The sequence below is a fragment of the Chiloscyllium punctatum genome, chromosome 4 (assembly GCF_047496795.1).
Source record: "Chiloscyllium punctatum isolate Juve2018m chromosome 4, sChiPun1.3, whole genome shotgun sequence".
Lineage (NCBI taxonomy): Eukaryota > Metazoa > Chordata > Chondrichthyes > Orectolobiformes > Hemiscylliidae > Chiloscyllium > Chiloscyllium punctatum.
Window position 1 is genome coordinate 48882516 of NC_092742.1, and position 17382 is coordinate 48899897.

Consider the following 17382-nt stretch of genomic DNA (forward strand, 5'->3'; position numbering starts at 1 on the left):
GATTCAAGGAGCTGGTATTTTTCCCCTTCAGGCAGAAAAAGCTAAGAGTTGATTAGATAACAGTTGTTTTAAAATCATGAAGGGCTTGGGACCAGTGAATAAACATAAACTGTTTCCATTGGCTGCTGGGTTGATTACCAGAGCGCACATATTTAGAGTGCTAGGGAAAAGAAGCAGAAGTAAGAAGAAGAAAAAACATTTTCCCAAGGAGTGGGTCAGATTTGGAATACACTGCCTGAAAGGGTGGTGCATGAAAATATTCAGTTGTGCTTTGGATGTCGACATTAAATATAAAAATTAATGAGATGTTGTGAAAAACTGAAATAATGGGCCTCACTGGTATCATCAGGATGCAGAGAGCCCACCCACTTCTCAAAAGAGTCTAATCACTGGTTATGATGCCCATAGACACCAATAATATTTTTAAAAGCAAGAAGAGCTAAAAACTTCCCAGTGACACTGTCAAGTTGGAATACAGCCCAGAGGTAGCGAATTGGAGAACAAGGGAACTTTAAGTGCCAAACTTCCAACTCTGGGAAGAGGACTGATTACAGATTGCAAAGATTGTCTCCAGAAGACCAACTAGATATATCTCCGACTGGAACATCGGAAAATATAATTCCTTCACCCAAGAATATAATTTTATTTGAATTCCACCTTCCCTCACCCTGAATCTTGTTCTGTTTGATTACATGCAAGTGTGCATGTGTATGTCATGACCTTGAGATAGGTTTTTTCATTTTATTAACTTTTACATTTCACTTGAGTAAGTTTATAATAAAATAACTCCTTAATTTGAATGAACTCACATGGACCAGTCTAGCTTGTTCTTAACAACTTTAATGCATGTACTTATTTGTTTGAAATCCAAAACTCTGTTCTGCCAACCTCAGGAATGGAAAGAAGAGAATTTGTTCTGAGATTAGTTGCAACAACAGCATAAGCTGAATCTATTTCATTTGGTTCTGTGATCGTTGCATTGTTTTTTTTAGAAGGGAAGCCTGGTGAGATGCCTTACCATATCTAACCTAACTACCTTGCCCTAAGGTGTCCCTCCCACCTGATTCGAATCCTTTCTCACCATTCCCAGAGCGATTCACCTCTCAGGACATGTCTGCTGATTGACTGGAATCCCTTCCACCAATGTCATCTTTAAAAGTCCACTATGCAGCCAGACAAGTATTGGCAGTCCAGTGTTGCCCCTCACCAGCAAGGACCTGGTAAAGCAGCTACAAAGCCATGCAGCTCATGGCACAGAGGCATGGCTGACACCCCCATGATAGAATGCTGCACCCAGTTCTCATCTACAGGAGCTGGGTATCAATCAGGTCCTTGCTGATTTGTAGGGCCCAGTGCAGCTGAGCTCGGCCATGCTCAAGAAGAGCTTCTTACTCCCCAACATCCTCCTCCTCAGAAGGGTGCTCCCATTCCCTCAATTCCTCAGCATATGTCTCCTCCTTCCGTGCTTCAATTGCACAGATCACAGCATGTCAAGATGATATGGCACAGTCTTACTATACTGGAGGAGCCCCCAAGACTGGTCCAAGTGACAGAATCACATTTTCAGTGGCTCTGTCATCTGCCCCACCAGGGCACTGGTCACCAACTTGGTGAAGATGCCACACTGGCAGAGTGACCAACATATAACAAATAATGAGTGGCATAGATAGAGTTAATAGCCAGAGACTTTTCCCCAGGGCAGGATTGACTGGTACGAGGAGTCATAGTTTGAAGATATTAGGAGGAAGGCATAACGGAGATGTCAGAGGTTGTGAATACATGGAATGCATTGCCAGCTGTGGTGGTGGAAGCAGAGTAATTGGGGACATTTAAGTGACTGCTGAACATGCACATGGATAGCAGTGAGTTGAGGAGTGTGTAGGTTAAGTTACTATATTTTACATTAGGATTAAACCTTGGCACAACATCGTGGGCCAAAGGGCCTGTTCTGTGCTGTACTTTTCTATGTTCTATAACCTCTAAAAGGAGGGTACCTGCTTTGTTCTGAACCCCTTGCCATTCCAGACCCATGTCAGTCATAAAGCAATGCTTCGCTCCTCCCCCAGCACCCTTGCAAGTTTCACAAGTAGTTTGACATTTTTACACCTCTATGAGTTACCTTCTGCAGCACTGAAATGGCAATGTTAGATTTGCCAGCACAAATGACATGGTGCAAATACTCTTTAATCAGTATTTGACGTCTGAGCACATTCAAACAACATGCATTGCAAATAGGCAAAGGAATGCTTGCAATTAAATATAGCAACAGTCCTAGTGTGCAAGATTTGTGGATTCTTGTGGATGCTTTCACCATCAAACTGACACTGACTCCACTCACCCTCGAGAAGGTACCAGCCATTTTCCACTTGTATTTAGCATCAAGGGAAGCACAAGTGGTGACAGTGAAGGCAGCTCTGCTTGGTCACCGGGCTCTTCCTCAGAAAAAACACATGTGTTATGTGCTTTCCTTTACCTCACAGTATCCTGATAATCTGTTTCTACCTATCCCTCACATGGGGATCCATTACATTGAACTTTGCATCTAACCGTCCTGCTTATCCTTGAACCTTGACATTACACCTTAATGATGCCTACTTTGGTCCTCTATGCACACCTTGTGTAGGCCTCCATATTTGTCACTGTTGATAATCCACCTCTCATAGCTTACCATACCTTCCCATACACATTGAGCTTCTTCCCCAGCACCAGGCTTGTTTCCATCTCTATACATGCCTTGATTTTCTTTGTCCAGCCTTGACTGCTCCATCCCTTTTAGTTTTGATCTCCTGATTGCACATACAGGTCCCCCTTATACCTTCCTCAACATTTGACACATGACCCTCAGCTCTGTATTCATCCTAAATTTTTGACTGACTTCAACAGATAGCCTGTAGAGACAACTGACCAGACCCCTAACCACTGTATTTGCAGATCCTTAACTGACACGACAGAATTCTCTTGAAAGCGAGTGCTGATTCTACAGGGCTGACCATTACCAACTCCCCAGGCTGTATTCAGTGGTATCCACTGACCATGCTGGGCACAAGTGGATGGATGACAGAGGCCAAGCCACTAGGTTGTATGCAGATTGTGTCCATGACTGACAGTACAGGATCCCCTGACTGACAACAGCCTGCCTTGACTGGACTATGGACCAGCCGTTATGTACTTTCCAGCATGGCCATTCAATTGAATAAATTCTCATTGTGCTTGTCACGCAGGCAGCTATCCCATACTTTAGATATTGGATTGATGCCTGGGAGAGATGTATTGCAAGAGTCTCACCCCATCCCCACACAGGAAAGTTCTCACTGACAAGTATGATAAGCAGACTGTCTATTTCTCTGCACAAAAGAACAGATCAATATTGCAGGACTGGTAGCCTTTGTCTCTGGCTGAAATGCTAATTTTTAACAATGATGGTACATCATAACAAGACAAGGTAAGGAAAGGTGTGGATTCTGACGGCATACAGTAAGGCACCAGGTAAACAAGTGCTAAGAGAGCAAATGAGCAGTCCTGAGATGCAGCATGGTCTAATCAGTGAGCTGGATACCTCACTGTGTGTGCAATGTCCTTAAAGCTGCCTTTCAATTCTCTTTTGCTGTGCACCTGGTAATGCAGGTCTGTGCTGTCTAATGGTCCTGAAAGTGGATTGGAGAAGTGCCAGGAGGATTGTGAGTGGTGGTGAATGTCAGATGTTAGTGTCCAAGGTCAAGGGATGCCCATGGCTGGTGCCCATGGATCATGCCTTGAGAACTTGTTTGGTATTGAATAACATGAGGGTCTCTGCAGCCAGTGGTGAGCTGAAGTCATCAGACACTTGCTCCAATGTCCATATCAATTTTTCTCAACATCAAGCTTATTTGGCATGTTTGATAAGATGGGAATCTGAATATTAATGAAGCAAGCTGTGGCCTGAATAAAGCGAGTAACAATCTTTCATCCCCTTCAACTGACAACTCACCACTGCCTAATGAGAATCTAGGCAGCTCCTTGGATGCTGTTTGACCTGCTGCGCTTTTCCAGCAACACATTTTCAGCTCTAATGAGAATCTAGCCTTGCATCAGAAAAGATGCATCAAGTTGCTTCTGAAGTCAAGATAGGCCATGTCAGACTTATCTTGCACTATTCTACCACAAGGCCTGCTATAGCCAAGGATGTTCAGAATCCCATATTTTACTTATTTGCAATACTATTATAATTCATACCTAAAAATAGTTCATGATTAGATCTTTATCATCATACCATGCATTTCGAAGTAATATTTTGCCTACTAGGTCCCCTTATTTGTGTCTCTCCACATTTACAATAAGTATGAAAGAGTTCTTCATAAGTATGTAAGGTTAAAAGGATTCCATTTACTCATTCACTTAGAAAGTTTGTAGATTCTATTGCTTCATTGTCAAATGCAAGTGCCAGTGAAAGGCAGATACTAAGGTATACTTACTAGTGGCTTGGAGATCGTGAGGACTGCAGATGTTGGAAAGTCAGAATTGATAAAGTGCGGAGCTGGAAAAAGCACAGTAGGTCAAGCAGCATCAGAAGAGCAGGAGGGTTGACATTTCGGGCAGGACCCTTCATCAGGGCTGGGCAGGGGGAAGGGGGCTGAGAAATAAATGGGGGGGTGGGGGTGGGGAATGGTAGATGGAATGGCAATACATGGATGCAGGTAAGAGGTAAATGAGATTGGTCAGTGGAAAGGGTGGAGAAGATAGGTGGAAAGGGGCTTAGGCGACTCTTACCAGTGGCCTGACCTCCTTCAGGTGGATTAGTCTCGCTCTCACTCCAATCATGCTGAAATAAAATGTCTTGAGGGCCTTGGCAAACTCAGCATCCCAGCTGAGAAATGGGGACTTTTGATTAGATCGATCATTAGCGGATTTCATTGGACCCCCATTTGTAACTAATCCTGGTGAGAAGTTTGGGAGTTAGTTTGCTGGCAATGAATGATAGGTAAAACATATAACATTCAACAAAGCACAATAATAACAGTTAGTATTACCGGGGCTTGAGGGGAGGTTTCTCAGTCTTTCGAGTTCCCTTTGCATTTTGATGTTTTCACTTTTTAAGCTTCGGTTTGCATCTTTGAGGTTTTCAATCTCTTCTTCCAACATTTTGAGTTGCTCAGATAATTTGGATCTACATTTCTCGGAATCCTACATTTGACAACAATGAATCATATTAAAGAGAGAATTTGTTTGAAATTATTTCCTTTCGGTGAAAAGAGGCTGCTTCTTTCATCAGAAAGAAAGACCATAAGATCATAAGACCAAAGGAACAGAAATTAGGCTATTTTGTCCACTGAATCTGCTCCACCATTCGATCATGGCTGACAGGTTTTTCGAACTCATTTTTCCGCTTTCTCCCCATAACCTTTGATCCCCTTGGCAAACAAAAACCTATCTATCTCTGCCTTAAATATACTTAATGACCTGGTCTCCACAGCCCTCTGTGGCAATGAATGCCACAGATTCACCACCCTCTGCTCTAAAGGAGCCTTTTACTCTAAGGCTATGCCCTTGGTCCTCATTTCTCCTGCCAATGGAAATATCTTCTCAATGTCCACTCTATCCAGACTATTTAATATTCTGTACATTTCAATTAGATCCGCCCTCATCCTTCTAAACTCCATCGAGTATAGTCCCAGAGTCCTCAAATGTTCCTCATATATTAAGCCTTTCACCCCTGGGATCATTTTCATGAACCTCCTGTGGATCAACTCCAGAGCCAATGCACCTTCCTGAGACATGGGACCCTAAATGTGGCCTGACCAGAGCCTTATAAAGTCTCAGACGCACAACCCTGCTTTGATATTCTAGTCCTCTCGAGATGAATGACAACATTGTATTTTCCTTCCTAATTACTGACTCAACCTGCAAGTTTGTATTAAGAGAACCCTGGACTAGATCTCCCAAGTCCCTTTGCACTCCAGATTTCTGAATTTTCTCCCCATTTAGAAAATAGTCCATGCCTCTATTCTTCCTACCAAAGTGAATGACCTCACACTTTTCCACATTGTACTCCATCTGCCACTTCTTAGCCCACTCTCCTAACCAGCTTCCCTGCCTCCTCAATACTACCTGCCCCCTACCGATCTTTGTATCATCGGCAAACTTAGCCAGAACACCCTCAGATCCTTTATCCAGATCATTAATGTACAAAGTGAAAAGTTGTGGTCCCAACACTGACCCTGGTTGAACACCACTAGTCACTGGCTTCCATCCTGAGAAGGACACTTTTATCCCCACTCTCTGCCTTCTGCCAGACAGCCAATATTCTATCAATGCTAATACCTTACCTTTAACACCAAGACCTTAATGATTGCAGATTATATCTAACACTAAATATTAGTTCTTGCTGTGAAATGGAATACAGTTAGGAGTGGCCCACATGTTTGAAAACTGATGCAAATAAGTATGAATCAACTGAAAGCTAATATTTCTAGTGCTGAAATATCTTGTAATGAATAGATTCAGCATACCTGTGGCACAGATGTCCATTGATTTTTATAGCACAAATCCAACAGCACACTACCATTACCAGCTAGTGCAACATGAGCAAACTCAGTCTCCATTTCTTGACAACCTTCTGGAAAATAGAGTTTGGTTACTTTTCCGTTTCTTTATAAATTTGTTTCTTCTGCACTTGAGTATTTTATGGATCTGCTTTGACCAAGTAAGACCAACATTGAAAACCTCTGCATTTTTAAGGTCAATCAGATTGAGAAGGCAATGGAATATTGGAATATGATGGATGAGGACTAGGAGAATAGAGGAAGAGTAAAGGAAAGGTTGGGGAGAATAGAGGAGAGCAAAGGACATTGGGAAAGTGGAGGGAGAGAGAATTGGAGAGAGGAGAGGAAGATTGGGAAATGAGGGGTAGGAAGTGAGATGGGTGAGGGAAAAGGTGTAAAATGAGTGAATACTGAAATAGTTAATCTGTTGAGAAAATTTAAGAGGTATTCTTTGTTGAAGAAGGAGGGTGTTGGAGGTGACTAATTTTGCAGAATTATAATGTACAGAATCAGAAAGGAAATTGGATAAATACCTGAAGAGAAATGATTTTACAGGGCTGTGGCAAAAGATCAGGATCATGTACTTAATTGGATCACTCAATCAAAGAGCAGATACTGGGGTGATGGGCAATTGGTTTCCTTGTGTGTTGTATCCTACATGATACATTGACAGCCAATATTGCCAGTAATAGATTCCCAAGTAATTTTAGACAGAAAATGAACATTTCAAACAGACATCCATAGAAGAAAACATCAATTGACCAATGTTGAATATAACTGTTACAGCTGCTCAGAAATGCTTAGAATGGAAATCAATCATTTGCTGTATCAAGTCCATGAGTAGCTGGCACTGCACGTCTTTTTAAAATTTTAGAATGGAAGTTATCAGAGACAAAGCCAAGCATTGGGAATTTCTAATAGTGGAATACTCCATCACATTCGACATTCTAATACATATGCGTTTGGCTCTGCCTCAAGCATTACCCTCTCATCCGGAGCACAGACATGTAGCTTGCTCCACATTTCTAGAGCTAGAACTAGCTTTTGAACTAGCCTTTATTCATCACTTAGAGTAAGCCATTGACCAATTTTGCCTCCTCATCTCCTTCAAGTTAAGCACTAACACTGTGTTTACATCTCTTCCACCTGATGATGTCAAAAATGAGAATTCAAAATGAGCAAAACTGCAACAACAGGAGCCTAAGCATAATCCATCACTTGGTTCACTATAATGCAATAGCTTTGAGGTTTTAATAACAATACAGGGATTAAATTGCATTTTCTCATTTCAGATTTTCTCCATTGCCTGTAAAATGTTTGAATCTCATTTCACACACCTTGCAAACCCCACAGCTCCAGTACTACTGCATGTGTTTTCAAATAGCTGAGGAAATCTGCAGTAACATGTTGAATCATGAAGCACATTGTGTAATCCATTTCAAAGTTGGCATTATTCCACACAGCAGGGGCATAGAACATTGCAGGAAGCCCATACATCATAAACCTGTACACACAAGAAGATATTTGTGAACAAAATCATTGTATGTTTGAAACACAAACATACAATGAAACTCTGAAACTCTGTGATGTTAAAATCAGAAATTTATACTAAATATTGACAAATCTATTGCTTTACATATTGATAATGTACTATAACATTGCTGAGAATTGATATTAATATCTTCAGATGTGCTTTAAGTGATTGTTATAGAGATTTTACTGGTTATAGAATAAGAGTTAAACCGAAATAGATGTGGAGAAACTTCAATTACAAATGTTAACAGTTATTTTAAATATTCTTCATCATCTGATAAAATTATAATTCACACATTTCTAGTAACAGAGGACTTGAATTCTTTTGACACCATGTAGTGTTCACGTGACTTACACCTGAATTTTCCACTTGGCATTTTTTGTTGCATTTAAGTCTGGAACAAATGAGTGTTAAATATTCGTCACAGTCTGTGTCGTTTATTAAGCAGCATGTAAACATGACTGAAGTAGTATATGGTATAAGAAGGTATGGAGGCATCTAAAAGTACCAACTTTAAATATTTTGTAATGCTAGTGTGAGTAATGCTTTCATGTAATTGGTGCTCCACTTGACTGTGTTATGTGATAAGTTTGAAATCTCAACTGAATTGTTCCCAGTAGGAAGATAGTCACTGCAAGCAGCATGTTTCTCCAGAAGGAAGGAGAGACCATATTCCCACCAGGAAACTTGAAGAATTGATCTATTCCATACCAGAAATGACTCTCTACAAAGCTGTTGAGCTCTTAGTCTTTAACAAAATTCTACCTGGCACAAGAGCAGCCAGCACTTTACGTACTCTCTTGTTTTATAATAGGAGCAGGCAGAAAATTGCTGCAAATCAGAGTCTTTTATATGTAACAGCATCACTACTCAGTTTCTGAGGCCCACTTAGGAGGAAGTGGAAGAAAATTTGGAAAAAGGTTGTGTCTAATTGTGAGCTGCTCATTAAAATAAAACCTCAGGTGTTTGAATGCTTTGCGTGTCACTGATGTATGTAGATGAAAGCTGGGGAATCTCACCCAATTTGAACTCCTCTGCTGCTGTTTCCTTGGATCCATTTCACTCCTAAACATAGAGTAATCTGCATTTGAAAGTCCATGCGTTTTCCCAGCAGATCATCAGGGTCAACAATGACAGATTCTTCTCTCAGTGGGCTAAACGGGGAATGCACATAAATCATATCAGTTTTCCACAAATGCATCTTCTCTCAAGTGCACACTTTTCAATTGAAACTAGTAAAAAGGAATGAGGTGACTTGGTTGGTTTTTGGAAAAATTATGCCCTGAAATCCCGGCTATAGGAGAACTTTTACAAAGTCTCTAATATAGTGATGAATATCTCCAGGTAGCAATGGTAACTCTTATATCAAAATATAAATATTCTGGATGTGTAGGGTTCCAAAATGCATGAAATATAAGCAACTCAAGCATGGTGAATACACAGACCTGTATACATTGCACAGTAATGAGATAGATCAGTCAGCTTAACAGGCCTTAGATACATTTGTACTGTACTTCACATGCGGGACCCTCCTCCACCTCTCTACACCTAACTCCATATACATCATTTACTAATCCGACCTTTGTAAATTACTTGATGTCTTACATTAATCTCTTTTCTCCTGGAATTCTTACTTATTGGCTCTGTCAATGTTATTGCTCAGCATATTCAACAGCCTTTAAGTTTATGTGGCTCGGCAGGGATATATATGCTTGGGTATACTTTGGGATGGGCGTATGTTTGCTTGCTGAGCTGGAAGGATCGCTTACCGATGTTTCATCACCATACTAGGTAACATCATCAATGAGCCTCTGGTGAAGCACTGTTGTGATGGTCCAATTTCTATTTATATGCTTAGGTTTCCTTGGGTTGGTGATGTCATTTCATGTGTTGGCGATGTCATTTCCTGTTCTTTTTCTCAAAGGGTGATAGATAGGATCCAAATTGATGTGTTTGTTGTATGGATCCATTTGGACCCCATCTATCACTCTCAGAGGTAAAGAAGAGGAAATGACATCACAGACACAGGAAATGACATCACCACCGGAAATGGCATCACCAACCTGAGGAAACCTAAACACATAAATAGAAAGTGGGCCATAACGCCATTGCTTCACCGAAGGCTCACTGATAATGTTACCAAGTATGATGTTGAAATGTCTGAAAATGAACCTTCCAGCTCATGAGCAAACATACATCCATTATCTCAACCTGAGCTACAAACCTTCTCCAAACTTGCTAATACTTTGCAATCCTTGCATAGCAAGCAGTGCCTCCCATGCAGTTTATGCACAGTTAAAAACCTTTAGTGTCTCACTTGTATTGTTTATATGTGAAGTCCTGATCATATTACAGAGCCTGGATTCATTCTTTCTCCAATAACAAATCATTTTCAGCTCAACTAAATGTTAGGCTCATTTCAGAGAAATGTACACAATTTTCCTCATTCAAAGCCAATTCATTTACAGAGGGTTAAAAATGGATGCACAAAGTAACAAATACATAATTCGTATTTGCACATTCTCCCCATGTCTGCATGGGTTTCCTCCTGTTCTCCGGTTTCCTCCCACAGTCTAAAGATATGCAGGTTAGGTGGTTTGACTAGGCTAAAATTGCCCATAGTATCCAGGGGTATGTTAGGTGGATTAGCCATGGGAAATACAGAGTTACAGGGATAAGGTAGGGGGTATGGGTCTGGGTGGGATGCTATTCGGAGGGTCGGTGTGGACCTGAAGGCCCAAATGGCCTGCTTCTACACTGGAGCGATTCTCTGATTCTATAATGGTGAAGCCTCCCTTGATAGGTTATTGAGGTGGAATCATTACCCTCAATCTACCCGAATTAATTTGGGGCAAGAATTAATGTTGGTGAAAAAAATTAGCCGTATTAAAATATTCTCAAGTGACCTCAAATTTTGTTGTAGTTTGACATCAAAGAACAAAGATTGAAAGTTGAAGTGAGAACACAAGGCCAAGTGGTAAAATTCAAAGTAAAATTAATTTTCCAATTACTGTTACGGCACTTGTGACTATTTATGAAAATTTCAACAGCTACAGAGTTCTATCAAGTTGTTAGTTATTTTACTGAAAGCAAATGTCTTACTGCACAGTTACATTATCCATCACGTTTTCTACAGCTACAGTAATAAATATTTATGTTTAACACCGCCGTTATGTAATCCTGCTCTTGAGTTTACTTTGAAATGAAAATTTAGACTTGGAATGCTGTTTGAAGCAGGCAGAATTAATATGATATTTATTGGCTGAATAAATCAGAACTTGTAAAAAATTCAGATCAATCTGTTGTGGCTCCAATTAGATTCCTTTTAATAAATCTGATGGCTGTAGACTTTCTAGTAGTCAAAAGGTTTTTTTTGCCACCTGCATAATGTCATTTTATCTTTCAAAGACTTGGTTCCACATTTCAGATAAGGAGGAATGTTGTTACATCACCATAGTCTTACCAGACCATAGGGGCTGTTGTCTCAGCAGAGAGAGAAGCAACTGGTTGTGATTTAACCTGAGGGCCACCAGACTTCAGGTGAGGGAAGAGGTTGAGAAGGAGAGTCCTTCATGGTAACCTCAAACTGGTGATGGGAATTGAACCCACACTGTTGGCATCACACTGCTTTGTAAACCAACAATCCAGCCAACTGAGCTAAGGCTGCTTTTAATTTAATCACTTCCCTTTAGCAACTGTATGTATGATCTCTGGTAATCCACTGGCTCCAGTAAAATTAGACGGCATGGTGGAGGTGCTGTGCCAATCAACTATCCAATGCTACTGGAATTTTAACAGCCTGATCACCCTTTAGTAAACCGTAAGCTGAAAGTACCTAATTAATCTCTACTTAAGACGTTATTGTCATGGAGACTGGTATTTTACCAATGGCAAGGCTGCCTATGCCACATGACCAAGGCAGCTGAATAAACTCTCGGAACCTCACTTCAGATCAGGAAACAAGCCTACTGTTTGGGCACCCTATACCCAATGGAGTCTCTCTCCCTACACCCCAAAATTGATTGGTATTTGGAGGATCCAAATTTATCCAATCTGATTAAACCTTCATCATGTCTCTCTATCCCAGGACCAGTGTCATGGGGAGAAGAAGCAATAGTTACCTTAATTCCTGATCTCTCAATATTGTTTCCATACTGTACTGTATCAATTGAGAAAATCTCCCATCGAAAAAGCCGGAACGGAATGTCATAAAACACTAGTTAACATTAAACTATAATTCATGTTAATCATCCTAGCACTGCTTAAAAAGTTGGTGAAATGCAGGAAATATAGGAACAGGAGTAGGCTATTCAGCCACTCGAACCTGTACTATACCAAAGCTGATCTGTGGTCTAACTCCATATTCCTGCCTTTGGCCCATAATCCCTTAATGCTTAACAAAAAATGATCTCTCTCAAATTTAAAACTAACAACTGATCCAGCATCCACTGCCATTTGTGGAAAACAGTTGTAAACTCTAACCACCCTTTGTGTGTAGAACTGCATCCTAACATCTCTGCTGAACATTCTGGCCCTTATTTTTAGACTTTGCTCCGCATTCTAGATTTTCCAACCAGTGGAAATAGTTTAATTTTATCTACCTTGTTTGTTCCTACTGAAATCTTTAAAACTTTGATCAGATCACCACTTACCCATCTAAGTTCTAGAGAAAACAGGTCTAATTTATGTAATTTCTCCTCATAACCCCTGAGGTTCAGGTATCATTCTTGTAAACCTACATTGTGCTCCTCCCAAGAGAGTTAACATTTTATGGTCATGTTTTGAGCTTACTTTCCACTTGGTGAGCAGGGCAGCAATCTGATCTGTATAATGGCCTCTTCTTTCCCTCGATAATTAATAGCCTCCACCTGGTCTTCATAAGCTATGCAATACGCCAAGGTTTCCAACCACACATGGGCACTGCAACACATTTACAATGGTTCATGTTGATAGAAAAATGGGCATTAATCATTTTATTGATGAATTTATAATTTTTGATGATTCAATTTCAAAATGTATCAAATATTACTGGTGTTTTTTTTGATGCTACCACTTTTAAAACAGAAACCTCCTCCTTGTGAGCATTCCGGTAAATGATTTGCCTTCTCCCACTGAGCATTTGAAGACCACTTAGAGATTAAAATGCAAATAGCTCTGGAATATTGTTAATAAGCTCCATTGTCTCAAAAATAATGAACCCTCCTGAGGGTTATACCCTCATTATACCCTCCTGAGATAGTTATCACACCTGTAATCTGAATTTGTGTTTAGAATTCTTCTCCATTTTAATTGCTTCATCATTGCGTTTGACTACCTTCAGTCTAAGTTTTGGAGTTCCCTCCATAAACCACTCATCCTGTCTACAACCCTACTGTCATTAAATACCTGTCTTCAAACGTGGCTATTTGACCAAGGTTTTGGACAACCCTCCTGATAATTCCTGATGTGACCATATCAAATTTAGTTTTGGAATGCTCTTGTGAGTCATCATGGTAATGTTTAATTATGTTTAAAGTGAAATACAAATTTCTTTCTGGTATTCCAACTAATTTGTCCTAAGGAGCATTGCAGAAAACAGATCTCTGAAAGCTAACCTTTTGTGAATAAAATCCAATGTCATTGTGATACAGATTAAAACAAAATCCCTTTGAGACAAAAGGTTACATGGGCAATAATCAATAAAAAGCTTAATGAAAACAGAATGCTTTAACAGTACGTGCTTTCTGATTTTTACCTCCCAAGATGCAAGATTTCAACAGAATCCCAGAATGGATCTTGTTCCACCATATTAGGTATTGTTCCATTTTCTAGAAAGTGTTGGTAGATGCCTTCAATTAAAAGCTTTCGATCAGTGAACTTGTCCAGTGGCCAGATCTCGACCTTGAAATAGACCATTAGCCATTTTGATTTCCAGTCACAGACTCTGAACACAGAAATAAATGCCTAGAGGACCTATTGGTTTGATCAAGTATGGCATGTGAAAGATGAACATGCTTGTACCAGTCTAGAAAAAAAACACAAAACAAATAAAAGCCAGTTTCCAGCTTGATTAGTGGGCTACCTTCCCTGAAGGACATTAATGAATCAGTCGGGTCTTTCCAACAATCTGACAGCACGTCATGATTTCCTTTTTCCTGCAACAGCCTTCAAATGACTGAATTTATTGGAATTCATTTCACAATTTATCATGGTGGAATGTGACCTTATGACCTCTGGGTATCTAATCCATATTTTGTCTGTATAGTAATGCACCCAAATATAAGTGCTGTGCAGTGGGAATAATCGAATGTGACATCATGTTCAGAGCTCCTCCTGTTAGCAACCTCTTGTCATTAGCCTTGGAGGTTCTTGGCCGAGGTAAGGCACTTTGCTACAAGAAGATAGAAAAATTCAATTTTTGAATTTCTCTGAAGTTCCGTTGTTGTATTCAGCTCATTATGGAATTGGCAGAGGTCCAGTAAGTTTCCAGAGAAAGTCGAAAGAAAACACATGCATGCTCACCCTTGCTGTATAATCTAGTAAATTATTCAGTGTCATTATTCTTACTGTGGGAGCAACCAGATAGAAGGAAATATTTGAATTAACTTGGCATGACTCCATTTCTTCATAACTCAGACTTCTATATGATTGCTTGAAAGATCCTATCATACCTTTAGCCCCTGCCACAATATTGACTATGCAGAGATTTTATTTACAGGATCACAGGTCAAATATGGGATGAGACTCACACAAATTCAAGGAACATTTTTTTTAATTAAAGGAAAAATAAGAACAGGAATTTTATTCTACATCTCTTCACAATTTTTCATAAGTTTCTCTCTGGACAGTTAGCAATGCTGGCAAGACTGCATTTGTTGCCTATTCTAATTTACCTAAGAAGGTGACAGTTGTCTTTTGTAAGTGTATGAATGATTAGGAGGCTTTGGAGTTAAATGGATAGTATAAAACTTGACTAAGCTAAAGTACAGACTAAGCTCTTTAGTTGAAGTATTATAACACTTATTGAATGTCAATATATTGTTGGGAAAGAATGTTTCACTAATTAGAATTTTCCAAAATATTTGTATTAACCTGATTTGATTTGAAATTCTACCTGAACAGAATAGAACTCCTGATGTCACTTACCTGTTTCGTTACCTTGTTTATTACCTTCACAATAATTTCTTTTTCTAATCCCTCTCCCTTGGCATCTGTTGACGTCAGGTTTTTCACCTCAGGTTCAAAGATAACCCCCTTGAGAAAGATGAAAATGCATGATTATATTGGTACTGCATTAAATTACCTTTCTTTGAATCATTTGAGCCTATTTTTTCTCTGTCATTTTATGTTCTTGACACCGCCCATCATTTCAAGGATGCAAATTAGGAAAGTAAACTTTTCCCAGGCCACCATACATCCACTTCTCAAATTAACCTCAGAGAGTCATGGTATGCATTGAATACTGATGGTTTTACCTCTTTGTGGCAAGTATTTATTTGCAATATAGGATATTTCTTCATGTATTAAGTGTCTTTTGCAACTTTGGACACCCCAAAGAATTTTACATCTAACAAACTACTTCTGAAATACAGATTCCACTGTAAATGAGAAAAGATAGCAGCCAATTTGCACACAGAAAGATCCAAAAACAAGTTGATACTCTGTATCATCTTGATTGAGGATAATCATTAATAAAGATCCTAGGAAAACATTCCTGTTCTTCAAAAAGAGAGCACAACTTCAGTTCAACATCTCAACTGCAAAAGGCTCCTTTGATAGCAGAAGGTTTGCTCACTACTAGATAAATGTACTCAGGGCTCAGCAGTGGAATTGAAACTCACAAAATTTCTAACCAGGTCAGAGTGCTACCAGACTCTGCAGACCAATGTTTACTGCAACTAGAGTTGCACATTTCCACACAGTATAGGCCACAACACTCACTACATTTTATTCTTTGGAGGTAATTTTAACCAGGGCCTTGTTGGTGCGATTGATGTAAACATTCAAGACGTGCAAAACCGAAGCCAATCCATCCATTCTCAGGTTTAACAAAGGCAGGGAGAGGGGATGGCTGTCAATCTACTTTAATGACATGGATTGGCCACTTGTATACTGTAACAAGGCTGTGAGCTTCCCATTTAGTCTCTTTTACAAGTTTAACATTGACTGGCCTGTATTCCTTGGCAGCTCAAGAAAAGCAGGCACTGCTTCAGGAAGAGATATGTGCCCTTATTGAGCTGCTTGTGGACCTATAGGACTAGGTGGAGCCAATGTAGCCTGAGTATTAATCCCTTCAGAGCCATTGTCTTTTCAAACATTTTTGCGAAGCATTCTTTCCCTATTGTTATCCCATTATAGAGTCAGTATCTGGAGGACCTTTAATCCCATGAATTTTCTTCAGAGAGGAACATCTCTCTCCTACTTCAGATAGTTACCACATAACATCATATAGGGACCTTCATTCTTATAAATGTCCATCATGGAAGATGGCAGCTGTGTTGAAACAAGTACAAGCCTGCTGACTGAGCCCTGGCTGTATACTTGGTAATGCTGAGTATCCTCAGAGTATCCTTTCCTTTACAGTTTTTCCAAAGGGAAACTGGAATAACTAGGTTTTTTTGTCATACACTTGGAAATTGTTTGTGATTGTGGAATGCTGTCAGAGGTCACAGTATGCATTTTTGATCGTCTCACGGGATTTCAGGTCTAGCCATTGTTCCACATAGTACTGGCAAACGGTAGCACACTGTTCATCATTCTTTTGCTCTTGTCAATTTTTACTGAGCCTTTTTTTGGCTTGGTGGTGGTAATTTCTTCTTGGCCACATGAAGTATTTCTTTTATGCCATTGTAAGTAATCTCCACAAATTTGTTTCTTCCTATTTCTCACCATGGTTCAACTTTCTCTGGAGTTGGATAGTTTATGTAACACTGTATTGAATTCTTCAATCAATTTTTAGATTGTATATTATATTCGTATTATTGACTGTTATGTGACAATCCATCAATTTCATGCTTTGAAAATCTGTTTGCTTGTAATAATCTATCTCTGGTTTGCTCGTTAGAGTTTCCCATTTTTATCAGTGTTTTCCACCTTTTAAATAATCAAAATAGTGGCTACCATTTATCCTAATATTTCAATAAAAGCAAAATACTGTGAATGTTGGAAATCTAACCCAAACACAGTGAATGCTGGAGAAACTCAGCCGGTCTACAAGTATCAGTAAGTAAAATAGTTAATGTTTTGAGTCCAGTATGACTCTTCTTCAGAAATACGGTTTCAACCTAAATACATTCTGAGGCCTTCCTGATCCTGGTCTAAACTTATCCCTGGTCTAAACTTCTTTTCTGA

At 39.6% G+C, this 17382-nt stretch overlaps 1 protein-coding gene across 2 annotated transcripts in view; it reads right to left on the reverse strand.

The window, feature by feature from the left end:
* Positions 1-17382, reverse strand: part of LOC140476273 (kinesin-like protein KIF28P) — a 105115-nt gene that overhangs the window by 24980 nt on the left and 62753 nt on the right. Inside the window, exons 16-23 of one of the 2 annotated variants that reach the window (XM_072568623.1) lie at positions 15202-15285; positions 13787-13932; positions 12844-12972; positions 9072-9206; positions 7856-8022; positions 6486-6592; positions 5007-5160; positions 4747-4913 (exon numbers count right to left, since the gene is read on the reverse strand). In XM_072568623.1, coding sequence (XP_072424724.1) covers positions 4747-4913; positions 5007-5160; positions 6486-6592; positions 7856-8022; positions 9072-9206; positions 12844-12972; positions 13787-13932; positions 15202-15285 — 1089 coding nt within the window. Of the gene's footprint in view, positions 1-4746; positions 4914-5006; positions 5161-6485; positions 6593-7855; positions 8023-9071; positions 9207-12843; positions 12973-13786; positions 13933-15177; positions 15286-17382 lie in introns of both variants that reach the window. The other variant, XM_072568622.1, reaches the window with a different exon arrangement.